This window comes from Ranitomeya variabilis, chromosome 1 (genome assembly GCF_051348905.1).
Source record: "Ranitomeya variabilis isolate aRanVar5 chromosome 1, aRanVar5.hap1, whole genome shotgun sequence".
NCBI classification, from domain to species: domain Eukaryota; kingdom Metazoa; phylum Chordata; class Amphibia; order Anura; family Dendrobatidae; genus Ranitomeya; species Ranitomeya variabilis.
The window spans coordinates 474,944,672-474,966,543 of NC_135232.1; the positions used below are offsets into that span (position 1 = coordinate 474,944,672).

The 21,872-nt window shown below is 47.8% G+C and overlaps 1 protein-coding gene across 1 annotated transcript in view; it reads right to left on the reverse strand.

Annotated features, from left to right (window-relative positions):
• ECPAS (Ecm29 proteasome adaptor and scaffold) overlaps positions 1 to 21,872 on the reverse strand; it is a 142,019-nt gene that overhangs the window by 104,426 nt on the left and 15,721 nt on the right. Inside the window, exons 7-11 of the mRNA XM_077250898.1 lie at positions 21,569 to 21,708; positions 21,294 to 21,375; positions 9,510 to 9,629; positions 9,319 to 9,404; positions 7,804 to 7,882 (exon numbers count right to left, since the gene is read on the reverse strand). Coding sequence (XP_077107013.1) covers positions 7,804 to 7,882; positions 9,319 to 9,404; positions 9,510 to 9,629; positions 21,294 to 21,375; positions 21,569 to 21,708 — 507 coding nt within the window. The remainder of the gene's footprint in view (positions 1 to 7,803; positions 7,883 to 9,318; positions 9,405 to 9,509; positions 9,630 to 21,293; positions 21,376 to 21,568; positions 21,709 to 21,872) is intronic.

The following is a 21,872-nucleotide window of genomic DNA, read 5'->3' on the forward strand; positions in this document are numbered from 1 at the left end:
TCCAAGTAAACCAGTTCGATAAAGCAGTAGGAGCTTAACATTTAGCCAGGATGAACTATGTCAAAACTAAGGCAACACAGAAAACCAAAGCCGTTAGGCTAACAGGGTGGGTGCTGTGTCCCCCGATGATTGGCTTGGAGAAAAGGATTTTACGGTGAGTACACAAAAATCCCTATTTTTCCTACGCCTCATTGGGGGACACAGGACCATGGGACGTCCTAAAGCAGTCCCTGGGTGGGGAACAATCAACTGTAATTGCTCCTTGTACCCACAGGTTACAGATGCAGCATAGCCGCCTGCAAAATTAGTCTGCCGACGGTCACATCTGCCGAGGCCTGAGAATGAATATGGCAATGTTTTGTAAACATATACAGACTGGACCAGGTCGCAGCTCTGCAAACTTGTGCTGCCGAAGCTTGGTGCAGGATGGCCCAAGACGCATCCACTGACAGAGTGGAACGAGCCTTAATCCCTGCTGGGACAGAATGACCTCTGACTCGGTAGGACTCCTGAATAGCTGAACGAATCCATTTTGCTATTGTCGCCTTGGAAGTGGGAAACCCCTTCCTTGGCCCTTCCTGGAGCACAAACAGGGCATCTAACCTGAGGAAGGACGCCGTCCGCGAGATGCATCTCTTGAGAGCTCTCACTAAATCCAGTGTGTGGAGGGCCTTCTCGATGTGATGTACTGGTGCCAGACAGAGAGACGGTAAGACAATCTCCTGATCGAGATGAAAGGATGAGACAACTTTTGGCAAAAAGGACGGGGATGTTCTCAAAACCACCCTATCCTGATGAAAATTCAGGAACGGAAACTTGACAAGACAGAGCCGCCAACTCTGAGACTCGTCTAATGGATGTGACCGCAACCAGGAAGGCAACCTTCCTTGAAGGAAAAGACAGGGAAACCTCCTGTAGAGGTTCGAAAAGAGCTTCTTGCAAGACTCCGAGGACCAGATTAAGGTCTCATGGTTCCAACGGCATCTTATAGGGCGGCACCCTATGGGAGACTTCCTGAATGAACGTCTTCACTTGTAATCTGTTAGCAATCCTGCGTTGGAACAGAACGGACAGGGCTGAAAACCGCCCCTTGAGAGAACTAAGGGCGAGACCTAAGTCCAAACCAGTTTGTAAAAATCTGAGGATGGAAGGAATGGAAAATTCAAGAGGAGAACGTCCCCGGTCGTTGCACCAGGAAAAAAAGATTTTCCAAGTGCGATGATAAATGCGCATAGACGTAGGCTGTCTAGCGCTGATCATGGTAGAGATGACTTCCGGAGAGAAACCTGCCTGGGCTGGAACCCAGGACTCAACGGCCATGCCATCAAACACAGGGCCTCGGAGTTCTGGTCGTAAATGGGGCCCTGTGAAAGGAGGTCTGCGCAATTCGGTAATTGCCAGGGAACATTGGCGACTAGTTGAACTAATTCCGCATACCACGACCGGCGCACCAACCGCAATCAGGATTACCGGTACTCCCTCCGCTCTGATCTTCCTGATGACGCACGGCAGTAAGGGGAGCGGGGGAAATATGTACGGAAGCCAAAAATGATGCCACGGGAGTACGAGTGCATCTGCCCCGATTGCTGCTGGATCGTGGGACCGAGCTATGAAGTCGGGAACCTTGGAATTTAGCCGTGAGGCCATCAGATCCACATCGGGGGAGCCCTAACGACAGCAGATCTGGTGGAAAATCTCCGGATGGAGAGACCACTCACCGGAGTCGAGGCCTTGACGACTGAGGAAATCTGCCTCCCAATTGTCCAATCCCGGGATATGAAACACAGAAATCATTGAGCGGTTTTCCTCTGCCTAACGGAGAATGTAGCCTACCTCGTTCATGGCTGCCATGCTGCAGGTTCCCCCTTGTCGGTTGATGTATGCCACTGCAGTGGCATTGTCGGACTGCATCCTGATGGGACGACCCGCCAGGAAGGGATAGAATTGGAGGAGAGCTAACCTGATTGCCCGAATTTCTAAGATGTTGGTCAGAAGGCGTGATTCCTGAAGTGACCGGCGGCCCTGAGCAGTGTGATGTAAGAACACTGTTCCCCAGCCTAGAAGACTGGCATCTGTTGTCACAACTGGCCAATGTACTGGAAGAAAAAACTTCCCCTGATTTAGGGAGGACTTTAATGTCCACCACCTGAGAAACTGTCTGACTTGCTGGGGAAAGACGAACCGACAGTGGGAGGGAGAACGGGTTCCTGTCCCAAACGGCCAGGAGGGCATGCTGTAAGGGACGGAGGTGTATTCGGGCAAATGGAACCGCCTCCAAGGCTGCTACCATCCTGCCGAGGACTCTCATACTGAACCGCAAAGAGTGAGTCTGCGATTGGGAGAGCTTCTGAGATTCCCGCTATAAGGCTGAGATCTTTTCCGGGGGAAGAAGCACCAAGCCCTGGGACGAGTCCAGTATCATTCCTAGAGAGGAAATTCGCTGAGCCGGTGCTGGGGAAGATTTTTTGAAGTTTATCTTCCAACCCAGGCGAGAAAGAGTATCTATTGTGATGTTCACGGCCTCCTTGCAGGTGCGGAAAGAGGGGCCTTTGATGAGGATTTCGTCAAGTTACGGTAGCACCATCACTCCTCGGGAGTGGAGTATGGCCACGGCAGCCACCATGACCTTTGTAAGTACCCTGGGGGCGATGGCGAGGCTGAAGGGCAGAGCTGTTGTTCCTGAACTGCGAAGCGAAGAAACCTTTAGTGGGAAGGTAAAATAGGAATGTGGAGGTACGCGTCCTGGATGTCTATAGACGCCAGGAACTCTCCTTTTCCCATGGAGGCGATGACAGAACGAAGAGATTCCATCTGGAACCGTTACACCCTGACGAAAGTGTTCAGCAGTTGTAGGTCTAGTATGGGCCGTACTGTAGCGTCCTTCTTTGGAACCATGAAGAGGTTTGAATAAAAACCTTGAAACCATGCGCTTTAAGGCACCGGAATAATATGTCCGTCTTTACTCAAAGAGCATATAGCTTGGAAGAACTCTGAAGCGTTTGCCCTGGGAGGACGAGATAAGAAGTCTATCTTGTATCCGGAGACCACTAAGATGCGGATCCACTCGTCGTGAACGACCGAGAGCCACACGGCACAGGAGGAAAGCAGGCAGCCGCCTACTTTGAGGGTGTCTCCCGGATACCACAGGGAGTCACTGTGTGAAAGATCTGCCCATTCTGGAGCCTCTGAATCCCGACTGCCTAGGCCTGCCCCTCCATCAAGGGAAAGGTGCATAAGAGGCCTGGGAACCTCTGTCTGCACGTTGTGCCCGGCTGGAACCGGGAGATGAGGAAGTAGAGGACCAGTTTGAGTTGTAATGAAAAAAATCGGGACCGAGCCTGTGGTTGTGGAGAAATTTACTCTTCCCTCCAGTGGCATCGGAAATCAATTGGTCGAGCTTTCCGCCAAAAAAGGCGACCGCTCTGATGTGGTAGAGAAGTCAATGGCTTTCCTTTTTTTTGGAAACAGAATCCGCACGCCAGTCCCTGAGCCATAAGGACCTCCGGATGGTGATGGCGTTTGCTGCTGCATGACAAGCACAGTTAGCGGCGTCCAGGGACGCGGTTACTATGAAATCTCCAACTCTGGCTATCTGAGTAGCGAGGTCTGCTATGCCGGGGGGAAGATTGGTATCCAGCACCGCTGAAGATAAGACCTCAGCCCAGTGGGTCATAGCCTTAGCCACCCACGTAGCGGCAAAAGATGGGAAGAGTGCGGCTGCTGAGGCTTCAAAGGCTGAACGCGCTATAGTGTCGATCTGACGATCGTTTGGGTCTTTTAATAGAGGCGCCCTCCGAGGAGGATAAAACAGATTTCGTAGCCAGGCGCGATCGGGGGAGACTGCGACCAATCTTTTCTTGGATCCTGGGCAAAGGAATATTTTGACTCCATGGGCTTCTGCCCTGTGAATCGTTTATCTCGACGGATCTTGTGAGAATCAACGATTTCCTTAAATTCGGGATGAGTGGAGAACACTCTGTGAGCTCGCTTGGTCCTCTTAAAGGACATGGCATGATCCGTTTTAGATAAAGGTTCCTCCTCAAGCTTCAAAGCCTTATTCACTGACTCAATGAGAAAGTCGAGAGTCTCCTGATCGTGACGAAATTCCTGATCTAGGGACGTATCAGAATCGTCCTCTGAAACAGGTTCTCTACTAGCCCCAATGGAAGGGAAGTGAGAAATGGAGCTCTCAAAATCCGAATCCCGGTGATGGTCTGAGGATATGGCATGAGTCCTGTTCCTGGAAGAGCGAGAGCTCCTTGCAAGGTACGACCCCTGGAGTACAAGTGGTTTAGATCATCGGAAGAGTCATCCGAAATAGTGCCCTGGTTAGAGGAAGGGTCTCGGAACGATTCTAACGCTTTTGCCAGGGATGCCATAGACCGGGTAAGGGAGGTAGCCCACTCAGGGGGACTAAGCTCACTGGGTTAGGTATCAGTAACAGGTGGTTCTTGAGCAGTCACTGGTTCACAAGCTGTGCATAATGCAGTATTGTGACCCCGGGGTAATGACACCTTACGAGCGTACATGCCGCAAAAAACATAGTGTGGGTTTTCCCAGACTTTTTGAGGCTTTGATTGAGGTATAGCATAGCCTTGAGGAGAGCACTTACTAACAGGGGAAGGGTTAAGCTATGTTTCTGGAGCTTACCCATGGTCCTGTGTCTTGAGTCCTCAGGGGAGGTCCGCAGCGTGATGCACGGGACTTATTCACAAGAATCGCTAGTCCTGAAGGCTGTGATTGAAAAGGCTGGAGCAGCGCTGCAGCATCAGCCCTGTGGGTGAACCAAGATGGCCGCCGAGATCAGAAAGTGAGTGTCTCTCAGGGAACGAGAAGCGCCAGAGTGGGCGGCGGTAACTGCCGGTGGGCGTGGCCAAAACTCTGGCCTGTATGAAGGGGAAAAGCCGGGGGCTAAATTTTAAATCTGCGGTTGCGGCCTACAGCGCCGTGACTGCTATTAGGGCCATTCTTAAGCCACACTCCCTGAATGAATTGCCACACTGCGGACCACCCACGGACCCGGGCTTTAAAGGTGCGGACCTCCCATACCCCGGGGACCAGGACCCCCCAGCGCCTCAGCCCCCGCAGTGTACTCACGGTAGATGCGGTGGGCCGGAGCTCAATCCACCGTCGCCATTGTCAGGGAGGGGGAGGAGAGCTTCTGCCGCCTTGCGTCATCCGCTATATCAGTGGTGATGCAGAGGGGGGCTGCACGGATGCCATACATATTTATGTCCGGCTACGCACCTGGCTCCAGGAGAGGTAGATGGAGGGCTACTCCATGTGGTCGCCTGCTATGGAGGGGGGAGATCGGAACGCGAAGGAACCGTCGCCCGCAAGTGAGCTCAGGGCTGGCATCCAACGTTGCAGGAAAGGATACGGGAGGAACGCTCCACGTACTTGCCTGTTGATGATTCGGGGGGAATAGGAACCCAGAAAGGAACCGTCGCCCCCATTCGCTCTGTTAAGGGAAAAAATAGAATAAAAACTAAAAAATTAAAATAAAAAAACGGTGGGGTCTGAAAGCAGACCCAAGTGCCTCCTACAGACACTAAGCAAGAACTGGTTCACTTGGAGGCAGCAGGAGGGTGTATACTTCAGGGGAGGAGCTATTCTTTCTGTATTACTTAGTGTCCTCCTAGTCCTAGTGGCGGCAGCATAACACCCATGGTCCTGTGTCCCCCAATGAGGCGTAGGAGAAATGAAGTTACCGGCTTATCCAACTTCAGTGGAAATGCCTCAAGACAAGGAAATGATGCTCAGTAGTGTGTGGCCTCCACGTGCCTGTATGACCTCCCTACAACGCCTGGGCCTGCTCCTGATGAAGCGGCAGATGGTCTCCTGAGGGATCTCCTCCCAGACCTGGAATAAAGCATCCGCCAACTCCTGTACAGTCTGGGGTGCAACGTGACGTTGGTGGATGGTGCGAGACATGATGTCCCAGATGTGTTCAATCGGATTCAGGTCTGGGGAACAGGCGGGCCAGTCCATAGCTTCAATGCCTTCATCTTGCAGGAACTGCTGACACACTCCAGCCACATGAGGTCTGGCATTGTCCTGCATTAGGAAGAAACCTGGGCCAACCACACCAACATATGGTCTCACAAGGGGTCTGAGGATCTAGGTACCTAATGGCAGTCAGGCTACCTCTGGCGAGCACATGGAGGGCTGTGCGGCCCTCTAAAGAAATGCCACCTCACACCATTAATGACCCACTGACAAACCGGTCATGCTGAAGGATGTTACAGGCAGCAGATCGCTCTCCACAGCGTCTCCAGACTCTGTCACATGTGCTCAGTGTGAACCTGCTTTCATCTGTGAAGAGCACAGGGCGCCAGTGGCAAATTTGCCAATCCTAGTGTTTTGTCGCAAATGCCAAGCGTTCTGCACGGTGTTGGGCTGTGAGCATAACCCCAATCTGTGGATGTCGGGCACTCAGACCATCCTCATGGAGTCAGTTTCTAACCGTTTGTGCAGACACATGTACATTTGTGGACTGCTGGAGATCATTTTGCTCTGGCAGTGCTCCTGTTCCTCCTTGCACATAGGCTGAGATAGCAGTCCTGCGACTGGGTTGTTGGCCTCCTACGGCCCCCTCTACGTTTCCTGGTGTACTGGCCTGTCTCCTGGTAGTGCCTCTAGCTTCTGGACACTATGCTGACAGATACAGCAAACCTTCTTGCCACAGCTCGCATTGATGTGCCATCCTGGATGAGCTGCACTACCTGAGCCACTTGTGTGGGTTGTAGAGTCCGTCATGCTACCACGAGTGTGAAAGCACAACCAACAGTCAAAAATGACCAAAACATCAGCCAGAAAGCATTGGTACGAAGATGTGGTCTGTGGTCCCCACCTGCAGAACCACTCCTTTACTGAGTGTCTTGATAATTGCCAATAATTTCCATCTGTTGTCTATTCCATTTGCAGAACAGCATGTGAAATTGATTGTCAAACAGTGTTGCTTCCTAAGTGGACAGTTTGATTTCACAGAAGTTTGGTTTACTAGGAGTTATATTCTGTTGTTTAAGTGTTCCCTTTATTTTTTTGAGCAGTGCATATGGTAAAATTCCAAAATTTAACACATAATCATGGATTTTCTTCCCTCATAGCCAAAATGTTGCCATTACCCTTGTAAACCAGCATCCTGCTGTCTACATACATTTGGCAGATGTGATTCAATAGTGAATAATACAATATTTTTTGGTAACAGTAAATGAACAGAATTCTGAATTTGCTTTCAGGTGGGCAAACGTATTAGATTAACAGTAGCCGAAGACAGATTTCAGCTGTGCTTCAAGAGTGGTGTCTAAGCTAATATTTTACTCACAATATCTGACTGGATCCAAGATTTAAAGGGAACCTGTCAGCAGGATTATGCACAGTAAACTACAGTGTCAGGTCAGCGCCATTATACTGATTCAAATGATACCTTGGTTGATGAAATCTGTCTTGTGGTTGTTGCTTAATCTTTATTTTCAGTTATTTTGAGGTTATTCAGCTAGGTATATATAGATCCTATATCTGCTGTTGCGCAATCTCCAGCAAGATGGTGCCGCCAGCGCATTAGAAGCTATTGGATCACCTCTATATACACCGATAGCTGCTACTGCGCAGACACGGCAGGCACCATATGTACGGGCACATCATTAACTGAAAATAAAGATTACACAACAACCACAACACAGATTTCATCATCCAAGGTATCATTTTAATCAGTATAACGGCGCTGACCTGACACTGTCTGTGGGTTACTGTGCACAATCCTGCTGACAGGATCCCTTTAAAGAAATATAGAATCCTTACCTCTTTGTATTCATTAATCAGTTTTGTAAGCCCATTCAATAGCATAGGACCTAAAGGCTTCATTTTAGCATCCGGGCACCTGTTGGAAACCAAAATAAATGTTAATTACTTTGGATACTAAGGCATTTGGTAATTAATATCAATAAAGTAACCAATTAAAATTCAGGGAACCTGTAATAAGGGACTATAAAATTACATTACATTGTTTTACATCCAGACCAGAAAGGATGTTTTTTTTTTTAAAAGCGAATCTGTCAGTAGTGTTAACCCTCCTAAGCCATTTATATGGGCATGTGAGTAAAATGACACCTTGGTATCTGCAATCTGATGTCTTTTTCAAAACAGATACACATTTTTCTTATTAATTAAAAGAGATGTTGTTAAGATCTACGGGCCGGACATAGATCTTCCCGAAAATCAGCATCCAAAACTTATTTTAAATGAAGTGGGGCATTATCAGTGTGAGACATTTAACAAATGACAGCCTGTTCTCCTAATCTGAACCTCTCATATCATCTAAAATAAGCCCTGGAGGCACACTCACAACCTGAACAACTCATTTACATATGAAGAAAAAGTGGATTTCTCTGAAATAAGACATAGGATGACAAATATCAAGGAATCATTAGCCTAGTGGGCATGTCATTTTCTGTACAAATTAGATAAAAGATTACTAAACCTGACCGTTTTGGTGGCCTCCCAATTTCCCCCAACAAATGAAGTTTGGGGAAAGAATGATCCAGCCTGTTGAATTTCGACACTGCACAGAAGTCTGGAGGAAGTCCCTTATAGAGAACACCGGTCACTTGCCTGATCAGAGCCTTCCTATGTTTGTGAGCACGGGGAAGGAGCTGTCCACAGAATGATTATTTGTCTGACATCTATGTACTGGGTATTGGGGTCTTCAAATAGAGCAAGGCAAACCAAAGACTAATGATAACATGCCCAGGGTGTCATGCATGGTATGCTGCGTAAGTCACCTGACCGTTTGAAACCAAACACAGGTCTCAGCGATCACGCTGCGGTTTTGAATGCAGATTACTTTCTGCTGGGGTAAATTCAGACCATGCAGTGACATCACAATAAATGCAGGGATGTGAGTGTAGAGTCTTTTTTGGGGGGGTTAAACATACCAAGTACTGATGAGTGAACGTGCTCAGATAACGTGTTATCCAAGCATGCTCGGGTGCTAACAGAGTATCTTGGGCATGCTCGAAAAATATGGTCTAGTCCCCGTGGCTGCATGTCTTGCGGCTGTTAGACAGCAGCAACACATGCAGGGAACTCCTGTTTGTTAGGCAACCCCTGCATGTGTTGCGGCTGTCAAAGAGCCACAAGACATGCAGCAGCGGGGACTCGTCCATATTTTTTGAATACGCCAAGGACACTCAGATAACACCTTATCTGAGTACGCTCGCTCATCACTAATACCTAGCCAACGGTATATTTTTGTTTTGCCCAGGCAACCTCATGTCATGCGTTCTTCATAGCTATAAAAGTATTCCTGGTACTTACGCTCCACAGATATGGTGCACAAATTGCAGTGACAGCAATCTTAATTTTGCATTCGTGTTTCCACCAAAAAGCCCATCATAGACCACCTGCAATAGTGTAGCACAAATAAGACATGGGATTGACTTATCGGGAATGCAGCAAGATGAGACTACAGAACAGAATACATATCATTTGTAGGAAAAACACAATACCTGTATATTAGCAGGAAATAACTCAGCCGCCAATCTTGATCTCAGGAGATGGGGGACAATTTTTAGTTTAACACGAGTACTGACGGGATCTCTCTTTAGCTCTGGCTTTAATAAATTTCCCTTAAAATAATAATAATAATAATAATAATAATAATAATAATAATATTAATAATAACAACAGTGTTATTTTAATTACCTTGAGAATAACTACTTTCCGACATGAGACTTGTCATTGATGCAGACTCAGGAACGGCGCATGCATCATTAATAGCAGATGATGAGTGTGTGTTACACAGCAATCAACTGCCCACACCAGTCAAGTCCTCAAATGCCGCGGTCACTCTCTAACAGCAGTATTTAATCCCTTCATGACATTCGATATACCAATATGTCATACTTTGGTAAGGGTTACAGATCCGTATAGGAACATCATGGAGATTGTGCATGGCACAGGAGCTATGCCAGCACCATCGCCGCCGGGATCTCAGCTTTCGTGACAGCTGTGCCCCGGCTGTCACAGCTAGTAGCACTGACCTCACTGCCCCTGGCTGTTTAACCCTCTAAATGCTGCGATCGATATCGAACCCAATATCCAGGAGGCTAGGAGAGGGAAGGGGCTTCCCTCTCCCATCCGATCAGCAACCCCACTATGTAATCACAAAGTCCTGATAGTCATCATGGCAACCCAACCTCATGGTCTGTCAGCGACGGCGGTCAGCTTAGACCATTCCAGGAGCATGGTCTAAGAGGCTTCGGTCAGTGTAATAATGACAATATATAATGCATTGAAATGATGCTGCACCATGTATATATAATATATATATTGTATATGTATACATTACTGGTGTGCATAGATTGGGACTCGGTCCTTCTGTCTGCCCTTATTCACACACTGAGGTCAACTCTGACGCATGGTAAGGTTTTTAATATTAAACAGTATAGGACCGTCCTGATCAGAGCACCTTGTCGTGGTGGGATGGCTTTTATGCTATTTGTGATCAAAAACAGTATTACCAAGAACCCTGCGTTATTTAAATGCACTTTTGCTTTTCACTTATTTAGTTACAGCAGGTTTTTTGCTCATTTTGTTTCTTGTAGGTTTTATGCGCTTTTTGGCCAATGTGGACATACGTTTATGTGTTGCATGTATACCATCTTAATACAAGCTCAGTTTTTGTGTTTTTTCTTTGTATTTTTGTATTTTGTGCAAGCCGGGGTGTGGCCTCCCTTTCCTGAGCTGGTAATTACATTTAAAAGCTTCCCCAGACTGGTGTCCACTGGTTGGGACCCGGTCCTTTTGTCGGCCCTTATTCACACACGGAGGTCAACTCTGACACATGATAAGGTTTTTAATATTAGCCAGCATAGGACTGTCCCGATCAGTCAACGGTGGGATGGCTTTTATGCTATTTTTGATCAAAAACAGTATTACTAAGAACCCTGAGTTATTTAGAATCATTTTTGCTTTTTACTTATTTAGTTACAGCAGAGTTTTTTGCTCATTTTGTTTCTTGTAGGTTTTATTAAATCATTGTATATTGATAGGCATTATTTTATCCTGGTTTGGTCCTGTGTGTTCTCCAGGATCAGGTGTTTAGAGATATATATCAGGTTATCACTACATAAATACCCGTGTAGATGGTACGTGTATTGTCGCCCAGAAAGGAACCCTTTTTCGTACAAAATGTGACATGTATTATCTATATTAATTATCTATACTTTTACACATAATAAAGAATTCTATTTTTATTATCTTTTTTGGGCGTTATCTCCATCTATCTTTTCTCGGATTAGTATAATAAAAGTCTCATCGAGGGACTAATTTAAAAAGAATGTAAAATAATATAAAAAAAAAAAAATCACAAAATTGGTCATCCCATGTCATTGGAAAGCTCCAGTCGCTCCATCCTTAGAAGAATGGTTTACAGAAATGATGCATGGAAATGATGATTAGTCAAATACAGGAGAAAAAAAACAATACAGCTAATTAAAAAAAAAAAAAAAAGCTACAGATCCATCGTTAGGCAAGTCAAGATAAAATAATTCCACTCTTGCCAGTTGCGCCTTAACAAGGTCAAAACATGATGGTCTCCACCTTGTTTTTGTCTGTGTGTTCGCTTTCTACGCCCTTTTACTTTTCACTCACTGTTTCTCTCTAACTTTATTCTATTGCTTTATCGTTAAAGTCCCCTTCAACCTTCTTTTCAAATCCAAGGCGATCACTGGGTTGCCTTGTTGGAATAATGATTAACACTTGACTTTTTTAGGTTGTTAAATCATTAATCACTACTTTAGCATTTTGGGAGATATTGTCCTCCCTTGTCTACTTTTCTCTAGAGTTAATATCTTGATCGATTCATGTATTTTTGCATCTTTGTTTGCTTGTTGATAAAACCAATAAAACTTTGAATTAAAACAAAAAAAATAAAAATGACAAAATAATAATAAAAAAAAAATAAATAAACCCAGAAATACTGTATGTATCTTTATGTAAAAATAAAAAGGTTCAAAAGGACCCAATCTATAAAACAGTCACGCTAGTTAACCCATTCACAAAAAAAAGTCAAATCGTCACGCAAAAACAAGCCCTCACATGACTATCGGTAGAATTATAGCTCTCAAGATATGGTGATGCAAAAACTTGTTTTTTTGAAAAAAAAAAAAAGAGGGATTTTTGTGTACTCACCGTAAAATCCTTTTCTCCGAGCCAATCATTGGGGGACACAGACCGTGGGGTGTTATGCTGCTTGCCACTAGGAGGACACTAAGTGATACAAAGAAAGTTAGCTCCTCCCCTGCAGTATACACCCTCCTGCTGGCCCCCAGCCAACCAGTTCGGTGCAAAAAGCAGTAGGAGATCAGTAACATCATATATTAGCTTACAGCATGTCATATTATATATATGAGAGTATAGCATATCGGATTATAAAAACAAGCATAAGCCAATACCAGGGTGGGAGCTGTGTCCCCCAATGATTGGCTCGGAGAAAAGGATTTTACGGTGAGTACACAAAAATCCCTCTCTCTCCTTCGCCTCGTTGGGGGACACAGACCGTGGGACGTACCAAAGCAGTCCCTGGGTGGGGACAACATCAGATCAGGCTCTGTGTAACCGCTACTTACAAGTGCGCCACCGCGGCCTGCAGAGTCCGCCTGCCCAGACTCACATCTGTGGAAGTCTGGGAATTATAATGCTTCAAGAATGCATGCGGACTGGACGAATCCGCAAGCTTGCAGGCGTGTCTTGTCGACGCCTGGTGCCTAGAACCCATGATAGACAGGGAGATAGGCTGACATCTAACACGGAAGGACTCCTGGATGGTGAAAGGAATACACCAGGCTAAATGGCCGATGAAGATGGCTAAAACCTTCCTGAAAACGTCAGGAAGCCTTCCTCTTACCGTCAGGAAGCCCAAGATACAGTGTCCAACCTTCGGAAGGACGCCGTCCTCGAGACGTACTTACTCAGAGCACTCGCTTCGTCCGGAATATGGGGAACTCATTCCATTTTGTGGACTGGTACCGAAAGAAATGAGGGAAGAACTATGCCCTCATAACAGTGGTAATACAATACCACCTTGGTAACAAGGGACGGGGAAGGCCTGAGGACAACCTTGCCTTGAAGGAAATAAGGGAAAAAAGTCTGAAAGGACCCGTTAGCACCGAAGACTCGTCAGGATGAGGATATCGCCGAGAAAAAAGGGGTGACCTTCCCTAATAGAATAGATCCCAATGATCTTACGGTATGCGATAGGGAAGAACTACATGTGAAAACTTCCTGCGAGGTGGTCCCTACTTGCAGTTTTGTTGCAGAAAGACAGAAAGCTACCAGCTCCGCAAGCAAACAAACTGACGTGGTCAGTGCGGATTTCTGAGGATCACTGGGGCCCTTTCTGCTTCTGAAAAGCTTTCGGAAGTAGTGAACGGGGAGTTGTGGAAACTGGTACCACGGAAGTACCAGAGCATGCAGTGCGAGGGCTCTTGGATCTAGAGGCCGAACGACAAACTGGAGTACACAGGCGATCAGTCAGGACGCCATCCGAACTACAACTGGAGAGCTCCAGTGAAGGCAGGTCTGATGGAAGACTTCCGGGTGAAGTTCCCACTCACTTGAGGCGAAACCCTGACGGCTGAATAGGTTCACAACCCAGAGTTATACTCCTGTGATATGTACTGCCGAGATCATCGAGTGATAGATCTCGGCCCATGTGAGAATGTGAGGTACTGCGGCCATGGTGCCTGAACGTGGGTACCTGCTAGATGATTGACGTATGGCCAGCCGTGGCATTGTCCAATTGAATTCAGATGGGTTGACCCGCCATAAGGCAGTGGACCTACTGTAGGACTACCTTTCGGATCTCCAGAGCAATGATCGGGAGAAGAGGACTGGCATTGGAAGTTACTAGTAACCATTGAACCGGGAGAAAGGCCCTGGATGAAGAAGGAGCTCAGAGACTATCATCTGAAAGTCTGCTTGACTTGCTGAAAACTAACGGAGCGAAGGAAACTGCTTCCATTGTCGTCTCCATTTTTTCCTCAGAACCCTCCCAGCAAATCGAATGAAATGAGGGGATAAGTGATCAAGTGCGCGAGCTCCCTGTTGAAGGACCATGACCTTGTCTGGAGGGAGATTTACCACCCTTCTGGAGGAGTACCGGATCATCCTCAAAAAGGATATCTGCTGGGCTGGAAATGAGAAGTCTAGCCACCAGTCCAGGTAAGAGGGTATCGCAAGTGATATAGACGACTTAAGGTACCTTCACACGAAACGACTTTGTAACGATATCGCTAGCGATCCGTGACGTTGCAGCGTCCTCGCTAGCGATATCGTTTAGTTTGACACGCAGCAGCGATCAGGATCCTGCTGTGATGTCGCTGGTTGCTGAATAAAGTCCAGAACTTTATTTGGTCGTCCGATCGCCGTGTATCGTTGTGTTTGACAGCAAAAGCAACGATACCAGCGATATTTTACACTGGTAACCAGGGTAAACATCGGGTTACCAAGCGCAGGGCCGCGCTTAGTAACCCGATGTTTACCCTGGTTACCAGCGTAAAAGTAAAAAAAACAAACAGTACATACTCACCTGCGCGTCCCCCAGCGTCTGCTTCCTGACACTTACTGAGCGCCGGCCCTAAAGTGAAAGTGAAAGCACAGCGGTGACGTCACCGCTGTGCTGTTAGGGCCGGAGCTCAGTCAGTGTCAGGAAGCGGACGCTGGGGGACGCGCAGGTGAGTATGTACTGTTTGTTTTTTTTACTTTTACGCTGGTAACCAGGGTAAACATCGGGTTACTAAGCGCGGCCCTGCGCTTAGCAACCCGATGTTTACCCTGGTTACCCGGGGACCTCGGCATCGTTGGTCGCTGGAGAGCGGTCTGTGTGACAGCTCTCCAGCGATCAAACAGCAACGCTGCAGCGATCGGCATCGTTGTCGCTATCGCTGCAGCGTCGCTTCGTGTGAAGGTACCTTAAGCGTAGTCCTGCAAGGGCAGGTAAACAGTGGCCAAACAGGGCAGGACGACCACGCCTCTAGGTGCAAGAGGAACATGACAGCCGCCATGACCCTTGCGAACACTCTGGGTGCGGTAGCAAGGCCGAAGGACAATGTCGTGACTTAAATGCTGTTCACGAATGGAAAAGCGAAGGAATTTTTGAAGAAGGTAAGCATCACGAATGTCGATGGATGCCAGAAACTGCACCTTTTTCTGTTGAAGTAATGGCTGAGCGGAGGAACTCCATTCGAAGAAGAACCACCTTATGAAAGGTTGTTAGAAGTTTGAGGTCCGGGATCGGTCCTACTTCTCGTTCCCCTTTTAGGAACCAAGATCCCTTAGATCTAGACTGTCCTGGACAACCCTTTCACTGTTGGTCGGGGCTGTAGGAACGTACGATCCTTCGTTAATCTCCCGCTCAAAAGATTAGATTGACCAGCTGTACTGTCTTCAGGAAAGGGTTACTGGTGTGAATCAAAGTAGTTAAGGTCTCCGGGCAGGAGACCGTTGCTCTAGCAATCCATGCGGCGGCTAGGGAGGGTAGAGGGCTGGACCCGTAGCCGCAAAACGGAACAAACCAGATTTGCTATGTGACAGATCGTGGCATTTTTAATTGATGACACATCGGGCAGGGATACTGGTAGGTAAACCACAGGAGATTGTACCCGGTTAATCTGCCAAGTGGCAGAATGTGTGGCTGCTTCCAGCAGGTCATTGCAGAGTTAAAAATTAGGAACCCTCGATCCACCATCCTTTTAACAGGGAAGTGGAGAGGGAACATCCGCCTTCTTGCATCTTCTGTTAAATAGTGGTGATGCAGAGGGGGGTGCTCAGATGCCCGAAAAGGGTGCCTCTGTATATCCACAGAGTTCAGGTCTCCGGGTGGACAGGACAGGTTGTCTGGCGTTAGGCCTGGATGCAGAAGAGGATACCTGGAGGCGACACTCCGTGTGCCCATCTGTTGATGGTGTGGGGAGATCGGCGCCCTTTAAAGGGCCTGTCGCCCTTAAAAATCAGACCAGGCATGGCATCCCACTTAGAGGCTTCTGTCCAGTGAATCGCATATCCGGACTGGATGGCAAATGCTCTACGAGGGAGTTTAGTCTCCTTATGAGGGACACTGTGTAGTCTAGAGCAGGACCGGAGTCCTCGTCAATGTACAGAGATTGGATGATGATATAAATAGGCGAGTCATCCTTTACTGAAACTCTGGCAAGTCCAGGTCCAAGGCAATATCCGATCCGTGTTCAGAGTCTTGTCAGCAAATCCTTGGAGAGAGATCATGAAATGAGAACTTCCAGTTTGTAGATGCCTGTACGTTTCTAGAATACTCGCGGCCCCTGCTAGCCGACGGATCCCATGTTGGAGAGGGACCATGTATATCGGTCCTGTGAGCACTCCGAGCCACGGAGGGATCACGGAGGGATTCAATTTCTTGGTCAGAAAAACCATGGGTTGCGGCAGTGACGAAGTCCACTGAGGGAACTAGTTACACTGGGATAAACTGGGATCAGCGGCAGAGGACTCCTCATTTATGACCAGCTTCGGATTGGTCGTGTGCCTTTAAGACCAGGGAATACTGGTCGTGTGCCTTTAAGACCAGGGAATACTGGTCGTGTGCCTTTAAGACCAGGGAATACTGGTCGTGTGCCTTTAAGACCAGGGAATACAGGTCATGTGCCTTTAAGACCAGGGAATACTGGTCGTGTGCCTTTAAGACCAGGGAATACTGGTCATGTGCCTTTAAGACCAGGGAATACTGGTCACGTGCCTTTAAGACCAGGGAATACTGGTCACGTGCCTTTAAGACCAGGGAATACTGGTCACGTGCCTTTAAGAGCAGGGAATACTGGTCACGTGCCTTTAAGACCAGGGAATACTGGTCACGTGCCTTTAAGACCAGGGAATACTGGTCACGTGCCTTTAAGAGCAGGGAATACTGGTCACGTGCCTTTAAGAGCAGGGAATACTGGTCACGTGCCTTTAAGAGCAGGGAATACTGGTCACGTGCCTTTAAGACCAGGGAACACTGGTCAAGTGCCTTTAAGACCAGGAATACTGGTCATGCGGGTTTAGGTAAAATCTCGCAGCGAGCGAGAAGCGCCAATTCAGGGGGCGGAGCCACAGGCACGACGTGGGCCTAAGCCGGGGCCTAAATTTCTGCAGCCGGCGCCAGCGTAGAAGTGAGGGGCGTTGCTCGAGAAAATTGAGCGCTTCCGTGCCAGGCGAAAAGCGCCAGGAAAAAAGGCAGAGCCGCCTTAGGGCGCCACAGTGTGCTTCCGGGGTGCGGCCTACACATCGGACGAAGCCGGGGGCTAAATTTTGTAGCCAGCTGGAGCGTTACCTCAGGGAGGTGGGCCACAGGGAAGCCTGAGACTGCCTGTGAATATCCCGCTGCAGAAGCCCATCGCAGGCAGGATCCACTCACCAACGGTGCACGTCCCGGCATGGAGCCGCCACGGATGTCGGGTATTGCAGCGTGGACGGTGCAGGGATAGAGGGATAAACCTCAATCCATCATCCCTTTTGTTAGGGAGGTGGAGAGGAACCGTCCGCCTCCTTGTGCCATCCGCTTTCACAGAGGTGGGACAGTGGGGGCTGCTCGGACGCCATAGAGAGGGGCCTCTGTACATCCACAGAGTTCAGTCCGGGTGGACAGGGCCAGTTGTCCGGCTGTAGGCCTGGCGCCAGGAGAGGATACATGGAGGAGACACTCCATGTGGTCGCCTGCTGCTGGTGTGGGGAGATCGGGACCGTGAAGGCACTGTCGCCCCTGAAGTGAGCTGGGCGGGGCTCCGGCGGTTGGCGGGGGATTTCAACTGCGGCCTAGTCCGGCTGAAAAAGCCGGGGACTAAATTTATGGAGCCTGCCGGTGGAGTGCGTCGGCGGGCCGCGACGTAGCGCCGAATGATTGCAGCTGGCGTACCGGCCAGCGGCACCTCTCCCCAGGGACCAGGACCGCACCTTCCACGCAGGCAGCGTGAGGAAGGAAACTACTCACCACCACCGAGCAGAGATGCAGCCTCTATTGCGAGGGAATAAGCTCAATCGATCCTCCCTTGGCCGGGGGATAGAGTCTCTGTCCATTTTCATATGTGCCTGCCGCAGGGGACTTACGGCTACTGTGGGGACTACATGACGCCAACAGGTGAGGGCTTAATTGCCCGGGAGATGCACATAAGAGGTATACTCTATGTGCTCGCCATCTTACAGGGGGGAGATCGGGACCGTATAGGAACCGTCGCCCTAGCGTAAATTAGGCGTGCCCCAGTCATCGCAGGAAAGGTACGGGGAGGTATACTCGCTGTGCTTGCCTGTTGATGGTTCGGGGGAGAGCGGACCCTAGAAAGGAATCCGTCGCCCCCTTCACTCCGTTAATTAAAAAATAAAAATTTACAGAAAATAAAAATAAAAAATGTTGGGGTCTGAAAACAGACCCAAGTGCCTCCTACAGACACTAAGCAAGAACTGGTTGGCTGGGGGCCAGCAGGAGGGTGTATACTGCAGGGGAGGAGCTAACTTTCTTTGTATCACTTAGGCTTCTTTCACACTAGCATCGGGCTCGGCCCGTCGCAGTGCGTCGGGCCGACGTTCCCGACGCTAGCATTGTCTCCGCCGCACAACGGGGGCAGCGGATGCATTTTTCCAGCGCATCCGCTGCCCCATTGTGAGCTGCGGGGAAGCGCGGGGAGGTGGGGGCGGAGTTCCGGCCGCGCATGCGCGGTCGGAAAAAGCGGACCGTCATGAGCAAAAAACGTTACATGTAGCGTTTTTTGCTCCCGACGGTCCGCCACTGCACGATGCATCCGTCGCACGACGGGTGCGACGTGTGGCAATCCGTCACAATGCGTCGCTTAATGTTAATCAATGGCGAAAAAACGCATCATGCAAACACTTTTGCAGGATGCGTTTTTTCGGCAAAACGACGCATTGTGACGGAATGCAGTTAACGCTAGTGTGAAAGTAGCCTTAGTGTCCTCCTAGTGGCAAGCAGCATACACCCACGGTCTGTGTCCCCCAAAGAGGCGAAGGAGAAAGAATCTTTTAGTGTGTGACAGCACAAAACAGAAAAACAAATACATATAAATCTGGTACTGTTGTAATCGCGGGCTCTGGAAAAGTCCTATGGCTCTTCGCCCCCCAAAAGAGATTCAGCAAATTTGCGCAAATCCAAATGCCCCCTCCCTTCTGAGCCTAAACCACATTTAGCGTCCAGATGTATGGCAATTCGGAAAGCCTGTTTGACTGCATCCTTGGGCCTGATAACGCCACCTTTCCAGTGGTAGATGGTATCACTTTTCTTCCCCTATCGATGCATTCTTTACAATCCAGGTTACTCTATCAGGTCTTGTTTCATACATGAACGGACTCATGTTTTTAATTAGCTTTTTTGTTTTTTTCCTTCTGTATTTAACTAATCAACATTTCCATACATAATTTCTGTAAATCATTTATTGCTTGGTTTTTGACCCATAGTTTAGTTTATGTTGCTTTCATATTTTTATATTATATTCATTTTTTCATATTCACTATTAGGATATGATTGGTTTGGTGATTATGCCTACTAGGGATCAATGAGCTTTACCATAAATTCAGCTCATGTGATATATATTAATTATTTGCATCCTGTACATTATGTCTAACATGGTTAGGTGATTTTTATACACACTCACCTTATGTGACATATATTGTCCATCTATACATTGCATTAACCTACTGCATGTACTTTTTTTTTTTTTTTAAACTACCGTATATACTCGTGTATAAGCTGCGATTTTCAGCACATTTTTTTGTGCTGAAAATGCCCCCCTCGGCTTATACACGAGTCATTGGCCAGCGGCAGGAGCCTGTTAACAGAAGACATCATACTCCCCCTCCACGCGCCGTCGCTGCATCTCCATCCCGGCGGCTCTTCCTGTGCTGAGCAGTCACATGGTACCGCTCATTAAGGTAATTAATATGCACACGTCTCCACTCCCATAGGAATGAATCGTATATTCATTACCTTAATAAGCAGTACCACGTGACCGCTCAGCACAGGAAGAGGTGCCACACTGGGACAACGGAGATGCAGCGACGGCGCAGGGAGGGCGAGTAGGACGAGGGAAGGGGGAGTGAGCCATGCATGCAACGATGGTACGGGGGGTGAGCCATGTGGGACTGGGGGAGCCATGCATACAACAGGGGGAGCCCCACATACCAGGACAGGAAGGAGCCACACATAGCAGGACAGGACAGGGGAGCCACACATACCAGGACAGGATAGGGGAGCCACATATACCAGGACAGGACGGGGGAGAGCCATATACCAGAACAGGACGGGGGAGCCACACATAGCAGGACAGTGACGGGGGGAGCCACACATAGCAGGACAGCGACGGGGGGAGCCACACATAGCAGGACAGCGACGGGGGGAGCCACACATAGCAGGACAGCGACGGGGGGAGCCACACTTAGGACAGCGATGGGGCAAGCCACGCATACCAGGACAGGGATGAGGGGACAATGCATACCTGGCTTATACTCGAGTCAATAAGCTTACCCAGTTTTCCGTGGCAAAATTAGGTGCCTCGGGGCTTATACTCAAGTATATACGGTATTCCTTATTGTTATATTATCATTGAACATGGTTTGTTTTTATTGCTAGTGCTTTGCATATCTAGCACTAAGCACTTTATTTGTGTTTTTACTATTTTTGTGCTATTGGTTAACCAGGTGATTGTTTAATAGGGCAGAATTAAAACTCTATTATGGGTTTATGTGATTAACAGCCATTTGGTTTATGTTTATTGTACATGAAACCAATGTCTTTGGTTATTATGGGTTTATGTGATTAACAGCCATTTGGTTTATGTTTATTGTACATGAAACCAATGTCTTTGGTTTTATGTACAATAAACATTATTTTGGATGGTCCTTTTTGCATACCACTTCTCTTTATTTTCATGCAGTTGGTCAGGTTGATCCCATTGTATAGAGTGGTGCCATTTATTAACCAGTTGTATGGTCAGATGAATGAATGGTGTCATTCATAGTTACCACCTCGCACATAAAAAACAAGACTTCATGGCTATGTGGAAGGAAAAATAAATAAAAGTTCTGGCTCTTAGAAGGACGTGATGATAAAAAAAAGGTGCAAAAAACTAAAACTAAAGCGCAAAAAAAAAAAAGATAAATAGGGTGGTTGGGCTGGGTTGAAACAAGGGCATTTCAAAGACCAGGTAGTAAAATAGTGTGACTGAGAAGAAACTATTTCCACCGCTTGATGAGTTATACTCTAAATGATTACGTACCTCCTTTGTTTTAAGAGGTATGTCTCCCAGATAAACTTTGTACATTTTGCTGATAATGGCCGGATCGTTCCAATCAATTAAGCTTCAAGGTAAAGAAGATTAAATTAATAAACTAATACAAAAATAATGTTAATATATACACAAAAGGGTCGCCGTTGGTTAAGATGCATTCAGAATATAAGGGAAGTGCATAACAAATATCCAAGATCAAGTTTCTGAAAGGAGACCTGTGATGGAGGATGTTCCTAGGAGACACTTTGCTGTTTGCATCTCACCTCTGCTTACTCTTCAGCTCCAGATCTGCAGCAGTGGCCACGCCATGCCTAGTGTCACTGGAGGCGATGACCAGATGGATAACAGCTTCCAGCTCCGGCACCTGTTCTGCCTCTACAAACTTCACTATCCCAAGCTTACACTGCAGGAACAGAATGGTAGCTTACATCACCGGAAGGAGGATTAAAGCAACACACATCAACTACCATTATTAGATCATCCATGCAAAAACGGGAAAGCCAGATGTGACCACCCTTCTCTTTCCTTGCATTGTCCTGCCAATCTGTTAGTGATAACCATAGAGGT